This window comes from Callorhinus ursinus, unplaced genomic scaffold (genome assembly GCF_003265705.2).
Source record: "Callorhinus ursinus isolate GAN/ISIS: 27379988/994484 unplaced genomic scaffold, GSC_fseal_2.0 scaffold96, whole genome shotgun sequence".
NCBI lineage: Eukaryota > Metazoa > Chordata > Mammalia > Carnivora > Otariidae > Callorhinus > Callorhinus ursinus.
Genome location: NW_027397158.1, coordinates 1,201,245 through 1,227,904, shown reverse-complemented (window position 1 = coordinate 1,227,904; position 26,660 = coordinate 1,201,245). Strand labels below are relative to the sequence as shown.

Here is a 26,660-nt window from a genome sequence, read left to right as displayed (position 1 = left end):
CTCCCCCCTCCCCCCTCCCCTCTAGAACCCTCAGTTTGTTTCTCAGAGTCCATCATCTCTCATGGTTCGTCTCCCCCTCCGATGTCCCCCCTTCATTTTTCCCTTTCTGCTTTTTTTTTGACAGACACTGAGAGAGGGAACACAAGCAGGGGGAGTGGGAGAGGGAGAAGCAGGCTTCCCATGGAGCAGGGAGCCCGATGCAGGGCTCGATCCCAGGACCCCAGGATCATGACCTGAGCTGAAGGCAGACGCTTAACGACTGAGCCACCCAGGCGCCCCCCCCTTTTTTCTTAACATATGTTGCGTTATTTGTTTCAGAAGTACAGATCTGTGATTCAACAGTCTTGCACAATTCACAGCACTCACCGTAGCACATACCCTCCCCAATGTCTATCACCCAGCCACCCCGTCCCTCCCACCCCCCACCACTCCAGCAACCCTCAGTTTGTTTCCTGAGATTAAGAATTCCTCCTATCAGTGAGGTCATATGATACATGTCCTTCTCTGATTGACTTATTTCACTCAGCATAACACCCTCCAGTTCCATCCACGTCGTTGCAAATGGCAAGATCTCATTCCTTTTGATGGCTGCATAATATTCCATTGTGTATATATACCACATCTTCTTTATCCATTCATCTGTCGATGGACATCTTGGCTCTTTCCACAGTTTGGCTACTGTGGACATTGCTGCTATAAACATCGGGGTACACATACCCCTTCGGATCCCTACATTTGTATCTTTGGGGTAAATACCCAGTAGTGCAATTGCTGGATCGTGTGGTAGCTCTATTTTCAACTGTTGGAGGAACCTCCATACTGTTTTCCAGAGTGGTTGCACCAGCTTGCATTCCCACCAACAGGGTAGGAGGGTTCCCCTTTCTCCACATCCCCGCCAACATCTGTCGTTTCCTGACTTGTTAATTTTAGCCATTCTGACGGGTGTGAGGTGGTGTCTCCCTATTTCAGCTGCCTTTTAAAATATGCTGACACAAACTTGTTCATCATAAGATGATTTTCTTAAGCTCTTCTGTTTTGGTAGTTATGATCTCATTTTCTTTTCAGATAGAATTTTTGTTTCTCTTAAAAATCAGTCTTCTGGACTTAACACCATAACTCATTTGTTTTGTCTTTCTTAGGTTTTATTGTTTTTAAAGATTTCATTCATTTATTTGAGAGGGAGAGAATGAGAGAGAGCACGAGAGGGAAGAGGGTCAGAGGGAGAAGCAGACTCCCTGCTGAGCGGGGAGCCCGATGCGGGACTCGATCCCGGGACTCCAGAATCATGACCTGAGCCGAAGGCAGTCGCTCAACCAACTGAGCCACCCAGGCGCCCTGCTCAGTGGATTTTTGCTGTTTCAAGTGAACCTGAATCTTATGTTTTGAAGCAAGGCTCTCTGTATACTTACGAGGTAAAGCTTTTTAATCTTACTGCTCAGATTTCCATTTTTTTCCCCCCTGCTCTGTCAGACTCTGATAGAGGGTGAGAATCTTTCCAGGAATGTAGTTGTCAGTTTCTTCGTCTACTTGTCTCCTCTTGCTTTATGTATTCTGAGGTTCTTGCAAGTTGCAAATAAGCTCATATTTATGATTTCTTCATAGTGGATACTTTATTTTTTTCCTTTTTATTTCTCTTCTGCTTTCTGGTGGCTGAGTATAAGTGTTCTCTCTTTTCCTCTTTTTGCTCATTTGGAACTGGTGTCCATTTTTATTATTTTAGAGGTTACGCTTACATTTTTAGCATTCATTCTTAACTATGTCAATGTTCCTTACCAAGACTGTAGGGATTCACTCGTCTCCTTTCCCTGTGTGACAAGGATCTTCACACATTTATGCTGACTGAGCACCCACCACTGCACCTTATTATTTATTGTTACACAGTTTTAGTTTTACTATTAAAAAATTAACACTTTTAGTCATTTGTTAACACATCTATTTGGTGCATTTTAGTAGCCTCTGTGGCTCCGGTTTCTTCTGCATTGCCTTCCCTCTGAGTTCATTTTTATTCTTGCCTGGAATTGCACTTTCTGGTTGGCAAACCCTCATGTAGGTTGGTTTTTACGTCAGGAAATACCTCTTTGTCCTTCAAATAGCAGGCATACAATTCTAGGTTATTTTCCCTCATCTCTTTGGGACTATTACTCTCTTGTGACCTGGCTTTTCTTGTAGGAAGCATTGGTAGCATTAGAAAGTTTTTTCATTTTCCTTGAGTTGTGTTACTAACAGGTCTCTGTCATGGTAGAGTCTACTTAAAAGTTGAAACTCAGTGTATGCTTTTCATCTAAAAGGTGATGTCTTTCTTTAGTTCTGGAAACCTCTCCACTTCATTGTTTCAAAGAGCTTCTCGGGGCGCCTGGGTGGCTCAGTCGGTGAAGCGTCTGCCTTCAGCTCAGGTCATGTTCCCAGCGTCCTGGGACGGAGTCCCGCATCCGGCTCCCTGCTCAGTGGGGAGCCTGCTTCTCCCTCTCCCTCTACCTGCAGCTCCCCCTGCTTGTGCTGTCAAATGAATAAATAAAATCTTTAAAAAACAAACAAAAAAGCCCCCAAACCAAACAGAGCTTCTATAGTCTGCATTCTCAGCTTCTGGAACTCCTGCCATGTTGGAGTACCTCTGATTTCCCTTCATGTCTCCTGAGGGCACGGTGAGTATTTGTTACATCTTCAGGCTCTCTGTAGAGCATTCAGGGTGACTTCAAATAACTGTCTCTGTGTCCACAGTCTCTCTTCTGTTGTCTAGTTTAGCCACTCAAGTTTATTACATTCATGGATGGATTTTCCCTCGATTACTGCTTAATATTCGAGATTTTCCCCCTCTACAAAGTTGGCCCTGGTAGTGCCTCCCATGGGGTGCAGCCTGTAAGTTATGTTGCACCTTATCAGAAACCCAAGAAGCCGTCAAAGGATATGGCAAGATGACAAACCAGAAATATCGAGCCTGTTCAGTCAGGGAGAGCAGTGCTGGGCAGGCAAGCGTGAGGAGAGCTCGCTGCTGGTCTCGTGGAGTGGCACGTTCTCATGGTTAGGGTGATACCGCCCATAGCAGCACAGATTTATTGTATCAGCACATCCGCTGGACAATAGGACATCTGCCACTGCGGGGCCCAGTTTAGGCTACAGGGGAATGGGACAATCCGGCCCATCCACCTCGTTGGAACCCCAACACCGAAAGCTAAAGGTCCTGTCAGAGTACCCTGTGTGGGAATACTCCTCCAGGCGCCCTCAGGTAAGCCTGGCCCAGAGTCATGGGATCATGGGAGGGAAAGGCGGAGCCCCAGCTGCCCACACTGACTTCCTGGTCTCCTGCAGGTACCAGGCTTTCAGGGAAGATGATGGGCAGAGTTCCCCGACCTACTGGAATCTTCTGGCCATCCGCCTGGCTTTCATCATTGTGTTTGAGGTTAGCCAGGTTCCCAGTTCCCCAGTTGGCTTCTCCTACTGCCCTCTGCCCTGAGGACGCCTTGCCAGATCCACCATGTGGTGTGCAGGTGTCGGGGGGGTGGGGGGTGCAGACACGCCATCACCTGGTCACACCATAGCTCTCCTGCGCACGGTTTCTCCCCATCTTGGGAACGGTCAATCCCTGCCTGGCCTCTGTCTCTGGTCGCTGCAGAGCGTCCCGGGAGGCTCCCCAGGGTCCCAGAACCTGGGACAGGTCTCTGTAGCCATCGCTCCCGCCTGCTCTGGGGGTTTCCTCGGCTACACTGCGATTCTCCAGCTCAGCCCACAGATGGGGAGCAGGTGCCCACACCCGGCCCTGTGCAGGCCACTCTAGGCATCTGTCCCACAGAGGGCGGGTGTCTTCTGCCGCTGCTCCGTGTCCTGCCCCCAGCACGTGGTGTTCTCCATTGGCCGGGTCCTCGACCTCCTGGTGCCCGACATTGCTGAGTCTGTGGAGGTCAAAGTGAAGCGGGAATACTACCTGGCCAAGCAGGCACTGACTGAGAATGAGGTGAGCCCCTCCGCCTCCCCCACCTCTCCTGTGTCACCTTCCCTTGTCCAGCAGTGGCATGGCGCCCGGCCCGGTGCTCTGCCGTGGCACGTGACAGACCACGGTCAGTCCCGTCACTCCCTCCTGCACCCTTTCCTGGGGACAGGCTCTCTCTGGAACAAACTGACAAAGGACAGCAGCTCCCTGGACTTGGAGAGGAGTCTGGGCCCACAGCTTACACCACCAGGAGTCAGCCATGCCTGACCCGTCCCCTCCCTCTGAGGTCACAGGGGTCACCTCAAGTTGGCAGTCCCACCTGGAGGGCAGGGACTCCGAGGCCCCAGAGCTATCAAAGGCTCACTGCCCTCTAGAGGCCACAGCTCATCTCCTGCCCCTTCTTGGCCCAGAGCGCTGTGCCCTCAGTGACCCTGGGTCTCCCAGGTGCTGGCTGGGGGCCCCCAAGCCCAGCTGACTGCAGCAGCAACTGCTGGAGCTGCTCCCTGCCATGTCTCTCCCAGCCCCAAGGGCAGGTGGCTCCTCTCACCCCTGCTCAGGGCCCACTGCCTGCTTCCCTCCCAGCCCCTCACCTGTCTGCTCTCAGGGAACCGATCTACCTCCCACATATGCCAGCTGGGAGAATCACACCAGAGACTAGAACTATCCATGGATATCCAGTTACCACTCAAGAGCATGTAGAAGACACCCCTGGTTCCACAGGACCAAAAAAAGACATGCCGCATGACAAAATGAGTTCTAGCACACTATATCTGGTTTCGGGTTTTATTTTAGAATTTATAAAATTCCAGTGTCATCCATATTCATAAGCCTTTACACATGTTTGCATATAATCTCCAGATTCCAAAATTAAGGCCAAGGGACGGATCATAGCTATGGAAACACATGATATGGAAGACATTCAACAAAGGAAATGGACACGCACACCCCATCCTGCCCAGGGCTGTCCCAGCAGCGGGGGTGGCTGCAGGAGACCAGGCCTGGGCAGGGTCACCAAGCAATCTTTAGTAACCACCACCACCAACAGAGCACACGAGATCCCAAGTACAGTTTAGGGAAGGGGGGGCGGTTTGCATCTACAACATTTAGCAATAAATGCAAATGTGCAAAAACCTGTTGTGAAAATTTAAAACTTACCCCTAGGGAAGGGCAGGGGTGGGGGTGGTGGAAGGGTGCTGTAGAAGGACAAAGGGGAGAGGGGCTGGGCTCGACGCCATGGGAGTTGGAAGGGCGGACGGAGAGAGCAAGATGGCCGCGGGGAAGGCTCCAAGCCTCATGCAGACAGAGAGGAGGGGCCCTTTCCCAATCAGGCTCCCCGAGAGATGGAGGGGGTGCGCCTGGAGAAAGGCAAGGCAGCGCCGCCCCTCCTCCCCCCGTCTCCTCACCGGGCCTGCTCTGGGGTCACCCGGCCTGTCCGCTCAGGTGTGCGTTCTCTCCCACCCCAGTCTATGGCTCCTAGAGACGGCCACACTGCAGGCTGCCCTGGACGGGAGCTTGTGAAGGCAGCTTGAGGTACACTTGTCAAGCGATTCTCAGTCTACTCAGAATTCCAGAGTCGGAAGGTCACCGAGCTTCAGTTAATGGAGCTCGAGAGTGAAGGATGGGGGCAGGGGGGTGGCGGAGGCTGTGTGCAGGACACACATGTCAGACACATGTCTGGCCCCCAGGAACTCCAGCATCTCGGGGTGGAACAACATGAGAAGGCCCAGTCACCTCTGTGGGGGCAGAGGCAGGGACAGGGAAGCTAGACGGCAAGACAGAGCGCCCGTCATCGTTCCTACACGACATGGCACACAGGCACCTCCGCACTGCCCGGGACCCCCTTTCCTCTCCAGAGCGGACCTTCAACAATCGGGGGGGCACTTTGTCTCGCCAAGGCCTGTGGTCCAACACCCACAGTCACCCACCACGCACCTGAGACAGAGCAGACCCTCCCTTACCACCAGCCGGTCCTCTGGGCCAGGCCAACTGACCACCTCTCCCCACCCCAGGACTACGAAGCCTGCCTCACCAAGCCAACTCCGGGAGCCGGCACACACAGCATCCGGGCGTGTGTGAGGAGGACAGCCCGGGTGAGCCCCAGCGCTGCAGCAAACATGCCACCACCAAAACCCTCTAAAGAGCGCTGGGGGTGGCACTCCCCTCAGCATGGGACCACGCCACACTGGCTCTGAGGTAGAAAGGAGGCGACTCAACACCTGGTCATCTGTGGGGGTGGGCACGAGGGAGGAGTGGATGGTCCACCCCGTGCTCTGCGGGCCTCCCCTCCCGTCCCCACATCGCTCAGGCCACACCAGGCCACCAGGCCAGCCACAGTGGACCCAGATGGAGCCTTGCAGCTTTGCCCTCAGGCTTCGCTCACCAGACTTGGGGTCTCCAGCGCCGTGTGGTGCAGGGGTAGAGACACTCGGTGCTTTCGGACCCCAACATGTGTAAAGCCAAGACCGCCTGAGAACCTGGGTCACCCTTCTCTGCCTTTCCGGTCCCCTCTGGCTCCACCGCGGCTCTCCTCTGGGTCCAGGCGCTCCCAGTGCACACACCGGGTCTGCCTCCCCACCCTGTGGTCTGGGCTAAGTGGGCTTTTTGGCAGCTGGAAGAAGGTGGATTGCATTCGACAAGGAGGGTCTGGACGGCAGGCAGAGGGAGGAAAGGAGGTGGGAAAGGAAGAGGGCAAACGTTTTGGCTTTTATAAAGTCAAGGAAATTTATTTCCTGAGGTCATGACACAGGAAGTAGACTCAGCCACAGCTGTGCAGCTCTCATAGCGGAGGCCAGAGCCTTGCTGACATGCCGGATGAGCCGGGACGCTTATAGGGAAGTGTCCAATTACCTCTGTCAGTGTTCCCAACAGTGGGGAGCCGTCCCAGAGCCAAGGCGTCAGGGAGCAGACCCTGAGCGCACGCAGGGTGCTGGCACGCCCGGCTTCACTGCGAGACCTCGGGGAGGGGAGGCGTCAATTTATGGAGGGTCCAGCTGCTGGGTCAGACTGAAACAAACCATGTGTGCTGGGGCTTGGGGCAGCAGGCTGGAGAGGTTTCTGCTTTTTGATCATTATCGTTTGGGGCCCCATGGGAGGGTCTTGGGGGCCACCTGAGCCCCAAAGCTGGGAAATTCTTCAGAGCTGCTCATATCAGGGGCCTGTAGGGGGAAAGAGTGCACAGCTTTAGTAAGGGGCTCCCACCTGAGCAGCTTCCCAAATGGAGAAGTAAGTGCCGCTCGCAGGTGCTCCCCCCTCCCAGGGCACATGGAGGGTCACAACAGCATCTGACCTTCTCACTGCTGTTCGCGGTCCAGGGAGCGTCCCGGACCACAAAGCCCTTGGATGGCGCTTTGGACTCCTCGTGGGCCGGCGGCTTCATGTACAGCTGCAGGGCCTCGCTGTCGACCACGTCAGCCAGCTGTAGGCACAGGCGGGGGGTGGGGGTTGGGGGGGTGTCAGTCTGCAGCAGGCATGCACAACGACCAGGCTCGCTCAGGGGAGACCCTACACCCGCATGCCCCTGGGAGCAAATGCACATGGCCTTGCTGTCATCCCCGGCCAGTCAGAGGCAGGGTGTCCCGGGTACAGACATGCTGCCCAACCACAACTCACGTATTCCTCCTCTAAGTTGAGGATGTGGTCGATAGCTTCTTCCACATTCTCTGGGAGCCCCGTCACGGTGACGCAGTTGGGGTCTGGGGCTCCACTCTGCGGGAAGCGAATGTCCACCTGGAAGGAGCACACACAGCAGCTGGAGGTGGCTGGAAGCCCTCCACCTGGGGTCTCTGAACCAGAGGCTCATGGTTATGCATGGCTGGGAATGGTGGATTTCTAGTGAAGTTTTCCCAAGTTAACCTTGTTTTCAGGAGGCAAAGGCCCTGTACGTCAGAGCTAAGCACAACATGACAGATACAGAAGCCACTGGTGCACTGTGGGGGAGCCCCTCCTGCGGCCGGCCAGTGCAGGACACCGTCCAATGCTATCAACGGCACACGGCTGTGCCCTCCGCACTGCCTCACCAACTTAGGGACAGGCACCCGAGCGTCAGAGGTCTCCTTTCCAAACCCTAAGTGAGGTCGGCAGCTGAGGCAGGAAGACCTGAGGCCCTCCACTAGCCCGTGTGGAAGGAAGTGCCCTGCCAGAGCAGGAAGCACACACCCCATCGCACCCACTGTGCCTCCAGGACTTAATGACACCCCTCCACGGCTGGGTTGGGGACCCACCTTGAATTCATCCATTATTTTGCGGATGGCTTTGCCGCGGGCGCCAATGATGCGGGCGTGAACACGGTGGTCCAGTGGGACATCCTCAGAAACCATCTGTTCAAGTTCACCCACAATTTTCAATATGGCGTCCCGGGCAGCTTCTGTATTCTTTTCATACCCTGTGATGGTAATTTGGTCCTGGGGCTGAGAAAGGAAAAACTGGTCAGAAGAGGGGACGCCCCCAGAAATTCCAGCTGGGAGCCCCAACCCAGCAGACAAGATCTGTGAGAGGACGAGAGGCAGCACTGGCTGAGTGAGGCAGGCCTCACCTTGAGGGTAAACACTGACCCGCTCAGAACCGAAAAAAGCTAGAAAAGAACGTCAGGTGCTGATTTAACACAGGTCAACAACGCCTATTAGCTCCTGCCCACTCCCGTCCCACCCCCACCAAAAAGACACGTACAGGAAAAGAAAGGGCATCTGCACAGAGACAGCTACAGGAGGGGGCACAGTGTTGGTGACCCTGGGCCCTGCATCTGGAGGTGTCCTGGAGACAGACCGACCTGGAGAGAAGGTTCCAGACACCATGGCCAGCACTCCATAGCCATAGTGCGCCCCAGCCTAGGGCCTCCCTCCTACATGCACACGGACAGACAAGCGCACCACATCTGTAGAGACACGACTCGAGGCATAAGGGACACGTGAACACAAAGTCACATCCATAAACCGCGTTCGTTAACATACTAACCCTAAACAAGAGCAACGGACAAAGGACCGGAGAGCAGAAACACTGGGAGACAAAGCAAAGAGCACAAACTTCGAGACCTGCCCAGGAGAGAGGACAGAAAGACCACAGGAGACCACAGAGCAGCAGCTAGTCCCGATGCCCAGGACCTGCCACCTGCTGACGAGCGCCTCACCAAACACCAAGACCAGAACACTTCGCCAACAGAAGCATGACCCTCACCGGAAAAGGCTGTGTATGAAGAAAATGTGGCCACCCGACCCTCTTCAGCTCGTGAAATATTAACCAGTGGTCTGAACACCAAATAACGACTAAAAACGTGATATTTACATAGAAAAGTTGAAGGAAATACACATAGTGAAGGTAAGGAGTTTAGAAACTGAATTCTCAGATTTAAAAACATTAAAAATTATGGGCACCTGACTGGTGCAAGTCATGATCTCAGGGTCCTGGGATTGAGACCCACATCCGGCTCCCTGCTCAGCGGGGAGTCTGCTTCTCCCTCTCCCTGCTCTTGGGCTCTCACTCACACTCTCTCCCCCTCTCAAATAAATAAAATGTTAAAAAAAAATAAGTTAAAAAAATAAATAAAAACATTAAAAATTAAAGGGGCACCTGGCTGGCTCAACTGGAAGAGCAGGTGACTTTTGACTTCAGGGTCATGAGTTCAAGCCCATTAGGCATACAGCTTAAACAAAACAAACAAAACCCCACAAAGAATAAAAAAGAACAGCAGTGTAAACATGTCTCTTAGAAATGCAGAGGCAGACAGAAGGACGCACCTGGGGAAGGTAGGACCAGGCAAGAGGCAGACAGGAGAGGTGGGGGCTGCGGGGTGAGCCCCAACAGGCCTGCCTGCCTTTTTGGACTCAGGTAAGTGTGTGGCTCACAGACTCGGGCCAGGGAGAGAAAGAAGGTACAGACAGATGGCCTGCCACAGTGCACGGATGCAGGTTGAAAGGCCAGAGTCTGGGGCACCTGGGTGGCTCAATCGGGTGGGCGACTGCCTTCGGCTCAGGTCATGATCCTGGAGTCCCTGGATCAAGTCCCGCATTGGGGTCCCTGCTCGGCGGGGAGTCTGCTTCTCTCTCTGACCCCCTCCCCCTCATGTGCTCTCTCAAATAAATAAAATAAAATCTAAAAAAACAAACAAACAAAAAGGCCAGAGTCTGTAGAGGCGTGTTGGGATTTGCTGGCCAGAAGATTCTAAGCAAACCATTTCTGGGTGCTCCACTGCATGCCACTGCAGGAGACACAGAGACTGTGCTGGAAGGGGCCCCTACGGGAGCCAAAAGGAAGACAGGAAGGGGAGTGATGGGCGGGGGAGGGTGCTCCCTGAAGGACTGCGCCTGTGGGGACTACCGTGTGGGACGGACCCAGCTGGAGCCCCAGCTTGCCTGCCAAGATGACCAGGTGGGCAGGGGAAAAGTGCCCCAGGTCCACGTGGCGATGCAGGCTGACATGGACCGAGACAGGGCCCAAAGCCCAAGCCAAAATCCGATCCTCAGAGACCTGCCACTCTGCACTCCGCCCTCTCTCCACCCACCTGGGCACATCCTAAACTTGCCCGCTCACTGCTCCCAGGTCAGGATGAGGTTACAAGAGTCCGTCTGCCCCAAAATGCTCCAGCAATGGAGTCTGACCCAAGCAGTCATTCTTACCTGGCTCCCGTCGTCCTTATCGGGAAACTGAATGTTCACATCATGTTCCAAGCGGATTTGTGTTATCACTGCCCCCTTCCTCCCAATAATTTTGGGATGGTATTTGGGGTCCACAGTGACGCTCAGCTTAAAGCTCCTTAAAGCCTACAGATAAGACAAGGGTGGAGGAGTTCAAGCCCGACCTTCACCATCACACGCAGCCATGTGCCTCACCCCCCGTTCTGTCGGGAACCCCGAAGTATCCCCAGTGACAAAAATTAGACACTGCTTTCCTGTTAGCCTCTGTTGTCACCCCGCCCCACCAGCTCAAGGACCAGCCTGTAAGCAAGAACACAGACCCTTCAGAAAGGACTGCTCGAGCGCCGACAAGGCTGGCGTGGCAAGTGGTGAGCTCTGAGCTCAACTTTCTAATTGGTTTAGTAGGCATCTGATGAGTAAGTATAAAAATGTTCAGGGGGTGGGGGGTAGAAAAGCAGGCCTGAAGTTTTAGCGGGCCAGCCAGCCTGAGAAATCCGTGGCCAGAGGCTGAGACCGTCAGAACCACACTCAGGTGTGTGAGGTCTGTGGGCCGTATCCCCAACATGACTCCAGGAAATCCTCCTCAGTAGGAATCCCGTGACCCACATCATCTGTAACAGGACTTTTGGAGGTTGACAGCACTCAGCCGTACCATTCACCACTCAGAAAACCCTCCAACACCAGCTCTCTAGAGGGGACGTGGGTCTTGAACCCTCATCAAAACAGGGAAACTGAGCAGTGAGAAGGTCCACGTGGGCCCGCTGACACCCACCCAGGACCACACCACTCACATTTGGGGGTCTTTCGCAGCAATGGCTCCCAGGCCTCTCCAACCTTACCTTTCCTGTGCGGTTGGAGGCACCACAACATGGCACGTTTACTTTGGAAAAAAAGTGCTAATTAACAGGGAATCTAACTTTGCTGCAGTTGTATGGAAGAGAAAAGTGCCATGCTCTTAACACTGCATCTGCAGAGAGGCCACTGGACACAAACCACGACCGGGTCGGCCCGGTCCTCCTCCAGTCACCCAGCCAAACTGGCTGCAGCGTGGCCAGGGTGCTGGTGACGCTCTGGCCAGACGAAGGCTGAGGACCGCAGCTCTGGAGGACGCCCCCGCGGCCCAACAGACACCCACCCGATCTTCCTGCTCAGCCTGCAGCTCTTTCACGCGCTCCAGCAAGCCAGCCTTGGCCCGGTCCAAATTCGCGACAAGGCCAGTGATGGCGATGATGTCGGACTGCAGTTCCGGCGCCGGCACATGGATGTTCACCTACATGGAGACAGGGACGGACCTGATGTAGATGGGGTCGCAGATGAAGACTTAGGGGCGGCCGGCTACTGCACGGTTAAGAGCAGGGGGAAGGCCCAAGGGGCTGAACTGCCAGAGGCCCTTGGGAGGCTCCCACCCAAAACTGGCTCCAGGGAAAAGACCGCAAATCATGGTACCTCAAACTCATCCATCATCTTCCGGATCCCGCTCCCCTTCTGCCCAATGATGTACCGGTGAAGGTCAAAGGGCACCTCCACTTCGATGGTGACAGGAACCAGCGCCTGCAGGGAAGACGGTCAGGGGCAGGCCTGAGAGCTAGCGGGGAGCAGAGTGACCCTGTGAGAATTAGAGGGAGCTTCCTGGAACCTTCCATGCTGTTCCGTCTAAACTGAGACCAGCACCCAGGCTTTTAACTCAAAAGAAGACACAAAAAAAGAACATGGCATCGAGGGGCGCCCAGGCGGTGGTCGGTTACGCGTCTGACTCTTGATTTCGGCTCGGGTCATGATCTCAGGGGCCCTGGGATCAAGCCCCGCACTGGGCTCCGTACTTGGGGAGTCTGCTTGGGGTTCTCTCTCCCCCTCTGTCCCTCTCCCCACTTGCTGGAATGCACTCTTAAAAACAAAAAACAAAAAACATGGAGTCCATTTTTTAAAGATTAACAACAGGGCAAACTTTCAGACAGTCAACCGCAAGCTTATGCTCTTAAATGTGACAGGCCACTTATACAAACAAAACAAAACAGACTAAACCGAATTCAGGAAAAAAACCCAGAGCAATCTGAGGCTTACAGAGGGGGACCAGTGGGGCTCAGACGCAGAGGCCAGCCCCGACTCCTGGCCTCACTGATGTCAAGGACAGGCTGTGGCCGAGCCCACATGGGTCTCAGAGATAACAGCAGCGCTTAAAACAGTGCCCGACAGGTAGCTGGCACTCAGTTAAGCATTCAGAGCACAAAGGACTCATCCTTGCAAGTCTGAAATAGATTTGGTTCACTATGTGACAGAAAAGGAACCCGAGGCTGGAGACCACATCCCCCCTGCTGTCACTGAAACCTGTCAGTTCCACGCCCGTCAGCAGCCCCCAGGCGCCGGGCTCTGTGCCCCGGGCCGGTGAGGCCAGTGCCACCGGCAGCCAGCATCAGGCTGCACCCACCTCGAGGGCTTCCTTGGCGGCCTCACACTTTTCTTTCCGGCCGGAGATGATGATGATATCACACCTCCTGGGGGAGCCAGGGTCGGCCTCTTTGGCGTCCCTCCCGTCTCCGGCATCGTCCCCGTTCTCCTGGACTGACGGCTCTACACTGTGAACTGGGGAGACAAGAGACGGGGGCAGCTCACAGTGCCGACTTGGCACCCTCCATGTGCTGACGGGAGTAGGGGGGGAAGACCCATACACGCTTGGCTTCCCAGGAGGACATGAGTCACCCCCTTGGCTCAGGCGGAGCTGGTTACCTTGGCGGCTGGCGTGCGGGAGGCATGGGGTACGGCACCCACTGTGCCTGAGGGGCAAAGGGGACTAAGAGCCCAAGCCCTGGGGCTGGGACATGGCTGAGGGGAGGGGCCTACAGCACAGGCTGGGGGGGAGGAGGGGAGAGGGCTCCAGCTTCTTATGCCAGGAAGCAGGCAAGCAAGCAAGCCTCGGGTGAAGGGACAGGACACCTGACAGAGGCCGGCCGGTGGGGGACCAGGTGCGCACCTGACACAAAAGGCTCACGGGGCAGGACAGAATTCAGGAGTCTGTACAACAGGAACATGTGTGAAGGAGCAACAGCAGGACAGCCGAAGCAATCACAGTCCTGTACCCAACTGGGGGGAAGGTCGGGCTCTGCAGACACTTTCCAAAGTGGCAAAATTTGAACACCGACTAAATTTGGTAACAGCACCATATACTGTTAGATCTTCTGATTCCGATGATGGATGTACCCCAGTTATCGCAAATGACGTCAAAAAAAAAATAGTTCTCATTCTTAGGAAGGAGCCACTAAGGATAAGTTTGAAGAGTACACTCCAATGACTTAGAAAAAAAGGCCATATGCATAAAAGAAGAGGGGGCAAGAGAAAACAAACTGAATTTACATAATGAATATAGAAAATGCATCTTTATCCTATGCGGTTTTCCTCCGTATGTACTCAAAACAGCCCGTGCGTGCTCAGGGCAACGGGAGAGTCAGCGGCCGCGACCAGCTGTGCAGAGGACAGAGCACACGGAGTGGACACCGTCGCCAACCAGACCAGACGCATCCACTGAGACCAGTCCACAAAGATGACTGTCCACTTGGCCGCAACCCGAGCGAGAGGCAGGTCTTGGAAAGTCAGCTCTGAGACCCCTCATTGTGCAGGTCACCTCATGACTGCCTACCACTTGACTGTCCCCGAGGCACATGCAGAGCCAAGCGATAAGCAGGACACTGGTGTGAGGGGCTGTGGTAGAAGGGCAGCCAGGGTGCCTGCCTCTCAAGGCATAAGACCCGCCAAGTAGGGGTGCCGGGGGAGAGGCAGCTGCAGTGGACAGAGCGGAAGCAGCTCTAGCACACAGGTCACCTGGGACTTGTGAGAAGCCTCAGAACCAAACTCAGGGTGGCAGCTGGGGCGGGTGCTTCCCTGCTTTAGAGGCCGCAGGTGCTTTGCCCTCCTTTGCCGCATCACCCACTGCAAGCCTCCTGACACTGCAAGGGCACCCATCACCCTGCAGCAACTGATAGAACCCACGTCCTAGGGAAGCTCCGGAACTCCCCAGGCGGGGCCCATTCACACACCTCCTGCTTCCCCACTCAGCACAGAGCTCACCGCTGGGACCCACCTGGGTTCTCCTCTCTGTCTGGGAACTTAATCTGAACATTATAGTCCCGAGTAATCTGCTGGATTCTGGAACCTTTGGGGCCCATGACAGATCGATGGAACTTCTGGGGTATGGCACATTCTATGGTCACCTGGGCTTCCTGGGGGGGGGGTTGCGGGGCACAGCAAGAAAGAAAAAAATAAAGGCAAAGGTTAACTACTTAGGGTCAGTGCACATCCTCACCAGCCTCCACTCAGTCCTCTGCCGACACCTCAAGTGCTCCAAGTACAACAGGGTGGAGAGAGGAGGGGCACGAGGCAGGAGCGAATGGGATGCCTCTTTCTGACACATTTCCCAGACGCAAAAAAGTACTGATGACACATCTGCACAAAATGGCACCGAGGCTCGCTGCCGCCCAGAGCTAGAAAGTACAGCTACTTCCGTGCCTCCTGCACGGCTAGGTGCTGTCCCTGAAGGGCGGCTGCGTGAGCCACTGACAGCGAACACTGGGGCTACGACTCCATAAGGAGGCGCTGGGACTGATGGTCAGGGAAGTACTTCCCAGGCCGCAGCAGGGGAGCGCCAGGAGGGAAAACCCAACTGGTTTCCGTGTGGATCCGCTCTGACAGGCCCTCCCCTTCCGTCTCTTCTCTTCCCTTTGGAGAGAGGCTGGTTCCTTGCACAAACGGCATTTCATCACGTTTTAAAACGCCCTGCTGGTTAGGAGTAGTATTCCCTCCAACTGTCAAGGGCCAGAGGCTGAGAGACCCCAGCCCCTTGCTTTGCCCCTGGCTGTTGGGGCCAAGAACCCTGCCACTCTCCCAGGCACCTACCAGGTCCTCGATGATCTCCTGAATGCGCTTTTTGGCCGCCTCCACACAGTCCTTGGCACCCTTGAGGGTGACCTTATCGCTCTGTGTGCCAGAGCGTGGGAAGCTAACCATCACCCCACCATACTCTTCAGCAATCTCCCGCAAGACCTGGCCTCTTCGGATGACAAAATGGCGGTGGTGCTTGGGATCCACCAGCATGCAGTCTTCCACCACGTTATCCTGAGGCATGGAGGGAGGGGAAAAAGTAAATGACCCTGCTGACCAAGCCTGACAGGACGACCAAGGTGCAGCTCCCACCAGGCCTTACCAGGTTCTGGATGAGGGCCTCTAGCTCCTTCTGGGCCTCCCGGACAGCGTCCTCCTTCCCTATGATGGTGATCAGGTCCTGATCCTTGTCCTCAGCCGTTGGGAATATGATGCGGGCTCCAGTGTTGTCACGCACCTTGCGGATTTTGCCACCCCCTTTGCCAATGAGGAACTTGTGGTATTCTGGCTTAGCACGGATGTCAACAGTGAAACTCTTGGTTTGCTGTGGAAACCAATCCCAGATACACTAGCCTGATGCTACCTGCCTGGTCCCCTGAGCAGGTAAATAAGACGGCCTAGAGAACAAAGGCCTGCGGCTATTATGCCTCACCAAAACAAAGGGATGGACAACCAGACAGGAAGGACTTATGGCCCCCTCTGCCGTCCAGACACTGAGATGGCTCAGAGCATGTACATTCATAGCCCCAGTCCTGCCACTTACCGGCAGTGACCCAACCAACCCCTGCACGCTGCTCTCCACCTACAGAGGAGACTAAGTGAGTATGGCCTCGGGGTGCTAGGGGAGTAGGGGTGCACCTGGCACAGCAGGTAAGCCCACAGTACTGCCAGCCCCACCCCCAGGCACGGAACTCCTGCTCCTCCCCAAGTCAAGCAGAGTGCTCCCTGTCCAGGCCTTCCTCTGCTCGGGCTACAGGGGAGCCCACACACCAACACAGCAAGGCCCAATCTCAATCTCGGACAGACTCAAGCCAACCAAGGCCCCCATCTGACACCAAGAAGCCAGGGCCCAGCAAAGGCCCCGACATGATGACCTTGTTGAGGATGCCAGCTCATCTGGCAGATACAACAGGAGAGCACATGCACCTTCAAGTTGACTCAGACCCACACAATGCCTTCTCCTCTCCTTCCTTGTATTCTGGAACCTGGCACACAAGCATGAAGAAACACAAAGGAAAAGAAGGTCTGCCAGCATGCTAAGAAGTAACAAGCAAATGAATTTTGTTATCTTTGAACTGCTGATTTCCCAAACACCCCTGAGAGAACCTTCAGACACAGACACTGGAAAACAGTAACATTATTAAAAAGCTAAGGAGCTAGGTGAGCCTAGCCCAGCAACACGATGAAGGACAGCATACCTAAACCAAGTGGGGCTCATCCCAGAAAAGCAAGGTTAAACTTTAAAAAAAACAAACAAAAAACCCCCACAAAAATACTAAAAAAATCTAATACATATGCTTAAAAAAAGAGAAACCATGCTGTCGTGTCAACAGATACATAGAAAGCCTCCTACAAAAAAGTCCCACCCCTGTTCCTGTTCCCGCAGTAGCTCTCAGCAAACTTGTAGCAGAAGGGAGCTTCCTCAAGGTGACAGAGAGCTTCTTTGGAAGACCGCAGCTCATTTCCCACTCAATGCTGCGGGACTCTCCCCAAAGTTCGCCAATGAGGCACGGCCATCCCCTCTCACCACTGCTCCTCAACACCGTACCGGAGGCCCAAGCGATGCAGTGAGACCACACCTACAGGTGTACGGATCAGCAGGAAAGAATTCAACTGTCTGTTCACAGACAATGTGTGTTACACAGAAAACTCAAGAATCCACAAGAAATGTACTGGAACTGATAAATGAACTTTAAACCAGATGCATAAAAGAAAGCCAATATAAAAATATCAGATATATTTCTACTTGCTACAGTAACTGGAAATTAAAATGAATTAAAAAGTACCATTTAACAACAGCGCTAAAAAGCAAAATAGTGAGGATTTGAATTGAACAAAATATGAGTGAGATCCACATGCTAAAAACTACAAAACACCAATGAAAAATCAAACACTGAAAACTTAAGAACACAGCCCAGAAAACTGCAAACTCTTGAGTTGTCAATTCTCCCCAATTTGATCTTTAGATTCAACACTGTCCCAGTCCAAACCCAAGCAGGATTTCCCCCCTAGAAACTGTTAAGCTGGTTCCAAATGTGCACAGAAGGGCAAAGATGCAGAACGGCTAGAGCAGTCTGAAAAAGCGCAAAGCTGGAGGGCTCTCCCAGCCATCCCTCCCTACGGAGTTGCGGGAACACAGCAGGGTCCAGAAACAGACCCACATGTGGGTTCTGACAAAGGGGCAAAGGTGACTCAATGCAGAATTTCAGGGGTGATGGCCAAAACATTTTCATTGCAGTGGTGGTCACATGAGTTTGTTTATGCTCATCAAAACTCAGAAGTATACGCTAAGAAAGGCGGGTGTTACTGTCTATAAATCATACTTAAAAAAAAACAAAAAAACAAAAAAACAAACCCAGGGGTGCCTGAGTGGCTCAGTCGGGTAAGTGTCTGCTTTTGGCTCAGGTCGTGATCCTGGGGTCAAGGGTTTGTGCCCCATGTCAGGCTGCAGGGAGCCTGCTTCTTTCTTTCCCTCTGCCACTCCCCCTGCTTGTGCTCAATCTCAAAGAAATCAAGTCTTAAAACAAAACAAAACAAAACCAAAAACCCCCAAACCAATAAGCCAAACAGCAAATTTTCTGTATTGTATAAGTAGGCTTTTGACCTGCCAAGGCCCTTTGTTCAGCAGCAGCAAAATCAAAGACACAAAAAGGTGTCTGAAGCAATTTTCTGACCTGCCACAACAACGGGGCAAGGATTTCTAGCAAGAGGGGAGACACAGCGCCGTCACTCCCGGGCGTGAAGCTTACCTTCTCCTCGGCCAGGTGCAGGAGCTGCTTCTTGGCCTTCTCCACATCCAAGGCAGGGCCCCTGATGACAACAGTGTCACTCCCTGAGCCCTCCACCGGGAAGTGAATGTGCACCCCGCCGCACTCCTCCATGATGGAGCGGATCAAGCGGCCCTTTGTGCCAATGAGGGAGTTGTGCAGCTTGGCAGGAATCGAGACCTCCAGCTCGGCTATATTGGCCTGAAATGACACACAGTCTGTGAGGTGTGGGACACACGGCAGCACGCCCATTGCAGAGGGGGCTGGAGCCCTTGTGCTTGTGGGGACATGTTGGGGGGGGGCTGAGGTGGGGGAAGCAGCTCACACAGCATAGAAGGAAAGTCTCCACATCACACCATTAAGCAGAGACACAACTGAGATGCCCATGGATCATCAGCCTTTCCTATTAAAACCCTGCCTCCAGTCAAGGTGAGACAACAAGGCCCAGATTTACCTCCCGTGAGAAACAATGGTGTTCAAGACACTGGAGACAGGAGACAAGCCAGGTGAGCATGATGATGGTCCCCTGGCTGAGACCCTGTGTTGAGGACACAGAGCTGACAGACTGGGCAGAGCAGGACTGGTGGAAGCTGCGTGAACTGGAGTTTGCTCCCACGCTGACGGCACCGGGGTGGAGGGACAGCAGTGCACAGTACTGCCTACACTATGGGACACTGGGTGCAGGGAGGCCTCACCTCAGGAGTGGGAAGGAACACCCCAGACCAGGCACTGCTGTGACACCACCTCGTGTGTCTTAAGAGCAAGTCCAAAAAGGAGCCAAGTACTCCAAAGTACCTTAGCAAAGCTCAAAGACATTTATAGGAATGCAAAAATAACCAGCATCCACCCAAGTAGACATCCTAATTTCTGGCATCCAACGAAAAAATACCAGACATTCAAAGAAACAAGAAAAATCACTCAGTGAGGAAAGAACAGAAAACAGTCCAGAAGTGACACAGATATTAGAACCAGTGGGTCAAGAACATAACAGGCATTTTCACGACTGCATGCATAGTAAAAAAAAAAACCCAAAGGAACACTGAGCGTGTCATGTGTAAAAACGAAATATTCCACCCTGAACTTCTACAGGTGAAAATGTCTGAAATGAAAAATACATTAGATGGGATTACAGGCAGATTAGACATTGCAGAAAATTAATGAATTCAAAGAAACTAATGAGGAAAAATACCACTTCTCCTTTTCACCCAAATAAACAACATAACCGTAAACCACAGGACCACCTCCAGCCGGCCTAGCCCCAAGTAACTGGAGTCCCCGACGGGAAGGACAGGAAGAACTACTTAATAATAATGACTCCAGGGGCGCCTGGGGGGCTGAGTCAGTCGAGCCTCCGACTCTTGGTTTTGGCTCAGGTCATGATCTCGGGGTTGTGAGATAGAGCCCCACAGGCTCTGCGCTCAGCAGGGAGTGTGCTTGAGATTCTCTCTCCCTCTCCCTTTGCTCACGCGCATGCTTTCTAAAAAAATCAATCAATCAATAAGGACCCCAGGTTTTCCAAATTTGACAACGCTAAAGTCTTTGCATCCAAGAAGCTCAATGAACTCTAACCAACATGAAGAAAAGGACGCCCAAACACATGGTAACTTTCATAAGGCTTCCTGACCTTGTGACAATCCTAAATACAGCCAGAGAAAGTCTGTGCAGAGGAGGAAAGCCAAGGACGACCTCAGATGTGTCCTCAGAAACACTGGGAAGGCCCTGAAGCAAAGTCCTAAGTCCTGAAAGAACACCTCTGGCCTGAGGTCTGCTTCTGGGAACACAGAAAGGCTCAGCCTCGCTGGAAGATGGTCTGGCACTTCCTTACAGAACTAAACACACTCTGACTGCACTGACCCGACTTACTAACACCGAGTGCAAGAAGCCAGTGTGAAACAGTGCCGTGTTGTGGGGCTGGGGACATGGACACGGAGACTTGGGTGATAAACGGGGGTTCGCAGCTTCTCAAGCTGCACTGCAAGGAGCACAAAGTCACTTAGAGACAGGGCCTAAGTGGAGGATGTACACTAAAAACCCTAAAACAACCACAAAAATAAAAGTTATATCCAATAAGCCAAAAAGGATTTGAGAAGAGTAAAAAAATTATATATTAAATCCAAAAGCAGGCAGAAAAAGGGAACAAAATAGATGGGGCAAACAGAAAACAAATGCAGGACACCTCTGTAAAACCACCATGACCAGGGGCTGGGGAGGGGCTGGAGAGGGGTTTGCAGGTGCAGCTTCTATTTGGGGAGATGGGAAAGTGCTGAAGACAATGATGGGGACAGCCACACAGCTGATGCCCAGGGTCGCACACGCAGGTGGTAAATTTTGTTACGTGTACTTTCCACAATTCTAAAAATTAAAGTTTATATTTAATCACACTTACTAAATAGATGTAATAAAATATGTAACATAGTACATGATACACAGATTTACTAATGTAATTAAATGTAAGAATCTCCATTTAAAAGGCAGATACTGGGGCGTCTGGGTGGCTCAGCTGGTTAAGGTCTGAGTCTTGGTTTCAGCTCAGGTCCTGAGCTCGGGGTCGGGAGCCTGAGGCCCGCGTAGGGCTCTGCACTGGGCGTGGGGTCGGGAGCCTGAGCCCCGCGTAGGGCTCTGCACTGGGCGTGGGGTCCGCTTGTCCTTCTCCCACAGGGCTCCTCCCCCCACTCACTCTAATAAATAAGTAAATAAAATCCTTAAGACTGAATAAAAAAAGCTGTCTAAAAGAAACCCACTTTAGGGGCGCCTGGGTGGCTCAGCTGGTTAAGCGTCTGCCTTCGGCTCAGGTCATGCTCCCGGGGTCCTGGGATCGAGCCCCGCATCGGGCTCCCTGCTCAGCGGGAAGCCTGCTTCTCCCTCTCCCACTCCCCCTGCTTGTGTTCCCTCTCTCGCTGTCTTTCTCTGTGTCAAATAAATAAAATCTTAAAAAAAAAAAAAAAAAAACCCACTTTAATGAGAAAAACTAGATTTCAGAGCAAAGACTACTACCAAGGGTAAAAGATGGTAATTCTATAATGACACAAATTACACATATCAGGAACATGAGACACCAGCACAGTGAAAGCACAGTATGACAATATTATGAAAAACTTTATGCTAAAAACCTTGACAACCTAGATAAAATAAAAACCTCTTGAAAGAAAAGCTACAAATCTTAGGCGAAAAGGAACATGATTTGTGCATGCAGGGACCTATCACCCAGGAAAGAAACAAAACCGAATGACACACAGGACAACACAGATGCATCTCAACATAGCTGCTCCACGTGAGAAGAGCTCGAGCTGCGAGAGCAAACACCATGATTTCTTTTGTACGAGGACAAAGGAAACTCGACAATCCCCCGTGGCTGAAAGCAGATGAAGGGCTGGACAGGCAGAGTGGGGGTGGGGTTGGCGGGACGGAGGTGCTGAAAGGGGGTACGAGGACATCCCCGGGGTGCTGGATATGCTCATTACCCTGAGTACAGAGGTTCCATGCGTATACAACATAGGTCAAAACTTATCAAACTGAATACTTGAAACATGAAGTTTCTTACATGTTATTTTTCAAAAATTGAAAAAAAAAAATTGATTGTTATGCCTTCGGGACAGGATGATTTCCAAGCACTCAAATCCAGTGCTACTGCTCAGGTCTAGTGGTAAGCACGGCCCCAGGCGTGTGGCGGGAGGCCGGCCACGGGCCCGCCCTGCTACGGGGAGAGCTGATGAGACCGGATGACGGGGAGCCCGGCACACGCCCTGTCACACAACACCCCATTACCAGGTCTTTCTGGATGGACAGGATGCGGCTCCGGGCGGCCTCACAGTTGGCTCGCTTGCCTGTGATGATAATGGTCTCTGAATTGCTATTCTCTGCTGGAAGGTCGATCTTAGTGTTGCTTTCTTCCCGAATCTACCAGAAGACAGGGGACCATAAGAATTGACTTCCCAGTTGAGACACTTGGAGCCCAGGGCTGGAAAGTAAGGCTCCCTCCTTCAACTGTAAGCCAGAATGGAACCTGGCTTTGGGAGCAGGCCGAGGGGAGCCAAGATTCAGGGGACAAGCTGGCCGGTCACCTTTTTAATGTTTGCGCCTCCTTTCCCAATGATGTTCTTGTGAAATTGTTTGAAGATCGGAACAGAAATTGAATAGCTATTTTCCACCTTAAAAACAAAAGAGGTGGCACCATTAGCCATCATGCTGGACAGTGACGTGTCCCCTCATCCGTGAGGGAGTATGAAATGACAGGATTCGCTATTAGAAACACACAATTGGATCCTGTTCATCTCCCACTAGGACCTCTGACCTTTAGATGGAGGGATAACTTACCCAACAATAAGCTAACCTGGCATGCCACTGTCAACTGATGCAAAGCCACCTTGATAAAAAGTGGCTCCCCAAAGAACCTGCCACCTGTTCAGTGCAAGGTCCGTAATCCAGAAGCAATTCTGGGTAGGAGGGAGTCCCTGGCCACCAGGCTGAGAGAAGTAAGCCCAGAACACACAAACCCCACCACGCCACGGCAGTGTGAACAAGCTCAGTGCTGGGAACGCACCCACCAGCAATCTGAGGCAGTGGTGAGCTCGGTCCAAGCCCCATGAGAAACTACAGAAAGCACGAGCCCATCTGCAGCCTTCCCATCAATAACCACCCCCACCACTTTCAAAACTGCCGGCTCCCATTCCAGCTTCTTAAGAAAATAGACAATCAATAAATGGCTCCCCATACTGCCTGTGCAAATCTCTCTCCTCACTGGATGGGACAGCTTATCCAGATATCTGAAGATCCCTCAAGGGAACAAGGAGCCTGGCACCCCACCTGAATTCCACGGAACACTGAAGTCCTAAGAGTTGTCGGCGCCCCTCCGTCGACGGCAGACCAAGCCAGGGCCTGAGTGTGCCCCCTGCAGCAGGGGTTCTGATGGGATACGCGCCCCCCCCCCCCCCCAGGTCTCTCTGCCACCGGCAGCACTATCACAACCAAGGATGGGAAACATCCTCCTACCAGATCTGCCACCATCTTCTGCATGTATTTTGTGCATTTTTCCACCTCATTCTTGGGCCCTCTGAGTTGAACAATATCACTTTTTTGTGCTGGGTCTGGAAAGTTGATGATAACCTGGAACAAATCATCACAAATTCAAGTTCAGTTACTGCTAAGGACTGGATTCTAAAATACTCAGTATCTCTAAGTGCCAATCAATCACTCCAAGGGGGCTGAAGAATGCCACTGGGAAACCTTTACCTCTGGGAATTTGTCACGAATTTCACGGATCCGTTCACCCTTCTGCCCAATGATTGTGCGATGGAACCTCTGCTCAATAATCAGATCCTTGGTGCGCTCGTTTTCCTAAAAGCACGATTCAAGTAGATGACATTACAGCAGGAGGCTCCGGGAGCCCAGGGAGCCCAGCAGTGCCCTGTGGCACCCCTGGGAGTCCCCAGCCAGGAGAGAGCACCCACTAGAGGACACCTGCTCTCTCCAACAACACAGGCTGGGTGTTGTTCTCCGGAGGGAAGTACAATTCAACAACTGAGCAGGGACTCTTCAACTGAAAGTGGTACTGCAAGTAGCCTTAGTCACCAAAGCAGTTCACTCAGTGCTTCTGTGCTGACCAGAACAAGAGACCAGGAGGCCTAACAGTCTGCAGGACAGGCAGCGATCCTTCCTGACCACTGCCCCGTGTGGGTCACTAAGAGAATAACGAACCTGCGTGGTTCCCACCCTCCTCCAGGTTTCACTAAAATGTCACAAGAAATACAAAAGCAGCAGCAGAGCCAGAATAAAGGAAAACATACAACCAGGCAGGCACCTGAAAGAACTCAAGGGAGATTCTAGATCAGACTGGCACCAGGTTTAAAACGAAACAAGGGTTTAGGAGTCCAACACAGGCACAAGACACCCCAGACCAAGGGGCCCTGGCCAGACAGGAGCTCAGGGATGGCCAGGGAACACCGGGAGGCCGCATGCGCTGGCTTGCAGCTGAGGACAAGGGAATGACAAGGGATTGTCTACTGTCAAAAGCGGGCCTCTGAGGCGAGGCTCCAGGCTTGGGAACCAGTGCCAGCAGACATGGGGGGCTTGCTCCCTTCCCCAGTGAGGCACATGCACTGCCCTGCCTGAGGCTTTCCTGACGTTCTGCAAGTATCTGTGCTAAGGTACGATCACTCACACAGTAGGTAACTCCTCTGGATTCTGAAAGGCACCCCAGGGACCCCTACATGCAGCCAAAATGGAGAATCACTGCTGCATGGTTACCTGCGTCTGACACACACAACCCAGAAAAACACACCAGTGCCAGGAGCTTAGCCCAGGGAACAGGACCCATGCCCCCACCCTCCAACCCCCAGAGTTGCACACAACCACAGAGCAAGAATTTTCAACCTGAGCTCCATGTGGGAATCACCTGGGTGCTTTTAAGAACTGGTCCCTCAAGCATCACAGACACGGGTTTGGCCAAGGCTGAAGACCCAGCTGCAGAGCCCCAGAGCCTCCCTCATACAGGGCCTGGGCCCCAGCAAGTCAGAGCCACTGCAGAACTGCGGGAGAAAATACGCTGCTCCCCAGACACAGGACCTGCCCACAGGTCTTACCATCCGAGAGGCGAGCTCCAGCAGCTCCCGCTTGGCCTGCTGCACACCCTGTGGGTCCCCCTCAATGCGAATCAGGTTGCTCTTCTCACTGTCAGGAGGGATGCGTACGGACACCTTGTACTGGTCTTTGATTCTGTTTACTTAAAAATACAAAAGGAAACACATTTTGGACTCAAAATCTACCAAGTTCCACCAATGACTACAGCCTGGCAGAACGGGGCCAAAGTCCCAATAACCTCATCAGTCACCCCACAAGCAAAGAGGGTGATTAGGCCGCCAAAGCAAGATTCTCCGTTCTCTCATATGAGCTGATTATGGTCTCCACCTGCATCAGGCACGCCAGCATCGTCCTGACAGCATCCCGCGACTGACAGCTGGGGCCTCACAGTGGATGAGGCTCAGCTGGTCTGGGGTATGGCTGGGGCTTTAGAATACTTGAAAGATCACAGCTGTTTCTTTTTTTTTTTACTTTGGATCTCTGACTCATATATTGATTGATCATTTGGAGAATGATAGTTTACTAAACTATGAAGTTGACACAATTATTCTGTGACAATTGATAACTACTATTTTCACCAAAAGTGTCTTGAAGTATTCGAAAGCTTTTTAAAATTTAAATTCAATTAACATATAGTGTATTATTAATTTCAGAGAGAGAGTTCAGTGACTGTCTTATTTAACACCCAGTGCTCATTCCATCCCGTGCCCTCCTTCATGCCCATCACCCAGTTACCCCTTCCCCCCACCCCCTCCCCTCCAGCAACCTTCAGTTTGTTTCCTGAGATTAAGAGTCTCTTATGATTTGTCTCCTCTGATTTTGTCATTTTATTTTCCCTCCCTTCCCCTAAGATTCTGTCTTGTTTCTTAAATTCCACATGAGTAAAATCATATGATAACTATCTTTCTCTGATTTATTTCACTTAGCATAACACTCTCTAGTTCCATCCACATCGCTGCTAATGGCAAGATTTCATTTTTTTGACAGCTGAGTAGCATTCCATTGTGTATATATACCACATCTTCTTTATCCATTCATCTGTCGATGGACATCTGGGCTCCTTCCCCAGTTTGACTATTGTAGACACTGCTGCTATAAACATTGGGGTGCATGTGCTCCTTCTTTTCTCTACATTTGTAACTTTGGGATAAATACCCAGTAGTGCAATTGCTGGGTCATAGGGTAGCTCTATTTTCAACTTTCTGAGGAACCTCCATACCGTTTTCCAGAGTGGCTACACCAGCTTGCATTCCCACCAACGGTGTAAGAAGGTTCCCCTTCCTCGACAACCTCGTCAACACTTGCTCTGACTGGTATGAGGTGGTAACTCATTGTGGTTCTGATTTGTATTTCCCTGATACCACATGATGCTGAGCATTTTTTCACGTGTCTGTTGGCCATTTGTAGATCTCTTTTTTTTAAGATCTTATTTGAGGGAGAGAGGTAGAGCGTGAGCCCAAGTGGGGGCCAAGGCGGAGAGTAAGGGAGAGGCAGACTCCCCACTAAGCAGGGAGCCCGATGTGGGCTCGATCTCAGGACCCTGGGATCATGACCTGAGCCGAAGGCAAACGCTTAACCGACTGAGCCACCCAGGTGCCCCGGCCATCTGGATAACTTCTTTGGAGAAACGTCTGTTCATATTTCTTGACCGGATTATTTGTTCTTTGGGTGTTGGGT

General features: G+C 52.4%; 3 protein-coding genes across 6 annotated transcripts in view; 2 read left to right on the top strand and 1 right to left on the bottom strand.

Moving 5' to 3' along the window:
• Positions 1-4,192, top strand: part of ANO7 (anoctamin 7) — a 25,120-nt gene extending 20,928 nt beyond the window's left edge. Inside the window, 3 exon segments of the mRNA XM_025887917.1 lie at positions 3,307-3,397; positions 3,830-3,949; positions 4,004-4,192. Coding sequence (XP_025743702.1) covers positions 3,307-3,397; positions 3,830-3,949; positions 4,004-4,192 — 400 coding nt within the window.
• SEPTIN2 (septin 2) overlaps positions 1-26,660 on the top strand; it is a 124,352-nt gene that overhangs the window by 13,953 nt on the left and 83,739 nt on the right. The gene's annotated exons all lie outside the window — the stretch shown is intronic.
• The window catches only part of HDLBP (high density lipoprotein binding protein), a 71,869-nt gene continuing 49,903 nt past the window's right edge, over positions 4,695-26,660 (bottom strand). For all 4 annotated transcript variants that reach the window (XM_025888423.2, XM_025888441.2, XM_073888838.1 and 1 more), the window contains exons 12-28: positions 24,986-25,125; positions 23,637-23,741; positions 23,397-23,510; positions 22,469-22,555; positions 22,173-22,304; positions 18,390-18,608; positions 15,743-15,964; positions 15,436-15,654; positions 14,624-14,762; positions 12,977-13,131; positions 11,998-12,102; positions 11,687-11,821; positions 10,534-10,677; positions 8,146-8,331; positions 7,535-7,651; positions 7,212-7,340; positions 4,695-7,080 (exon numbers count right to left, since the gene is read on the bottom strand). In XM_025888423.2, the coding sequence (XP_025744208.1) occupies positions 6,994-7,080; positions 7,212-7,340; positions 7,535-7,651; positions 8,146-8,331; positions 10,534-10,677; positions 11,687-11,821; positions 11,998-12,102; positions 12,977-13,131; positions 14,624-14,762; positions 15,436-15,654; positions 15,743-15,964; positions 18,390-18,608; positions 22,173-22,304; positions 22,469-22,555; positions 23,397-23,510; positions 23,637-23,741; positions 24,986-25,125 (2,435 nt within the window). In that variant the 3' untranslated portion in view covers positions 4,695-6,993. The remainder of the gene's footprint in view (positions 7,081-7,211; positions 7,341-7,534; positions 7,652-8,145; positions 8,332-10,533; positions 10,678-11,686; positions 11,822-11,997; positions 12,103-12,976; positions 13,132-14,623; positions 14,763-15,435; positions 15,655-15,742; positions 15,965-18,389; positions 18,609-22,172; positions 22,305-22,468; positions 22,556-23,396; positions 23,511-23,636; positions 23,742-24,985; positions 25,126-26,660) is intronic.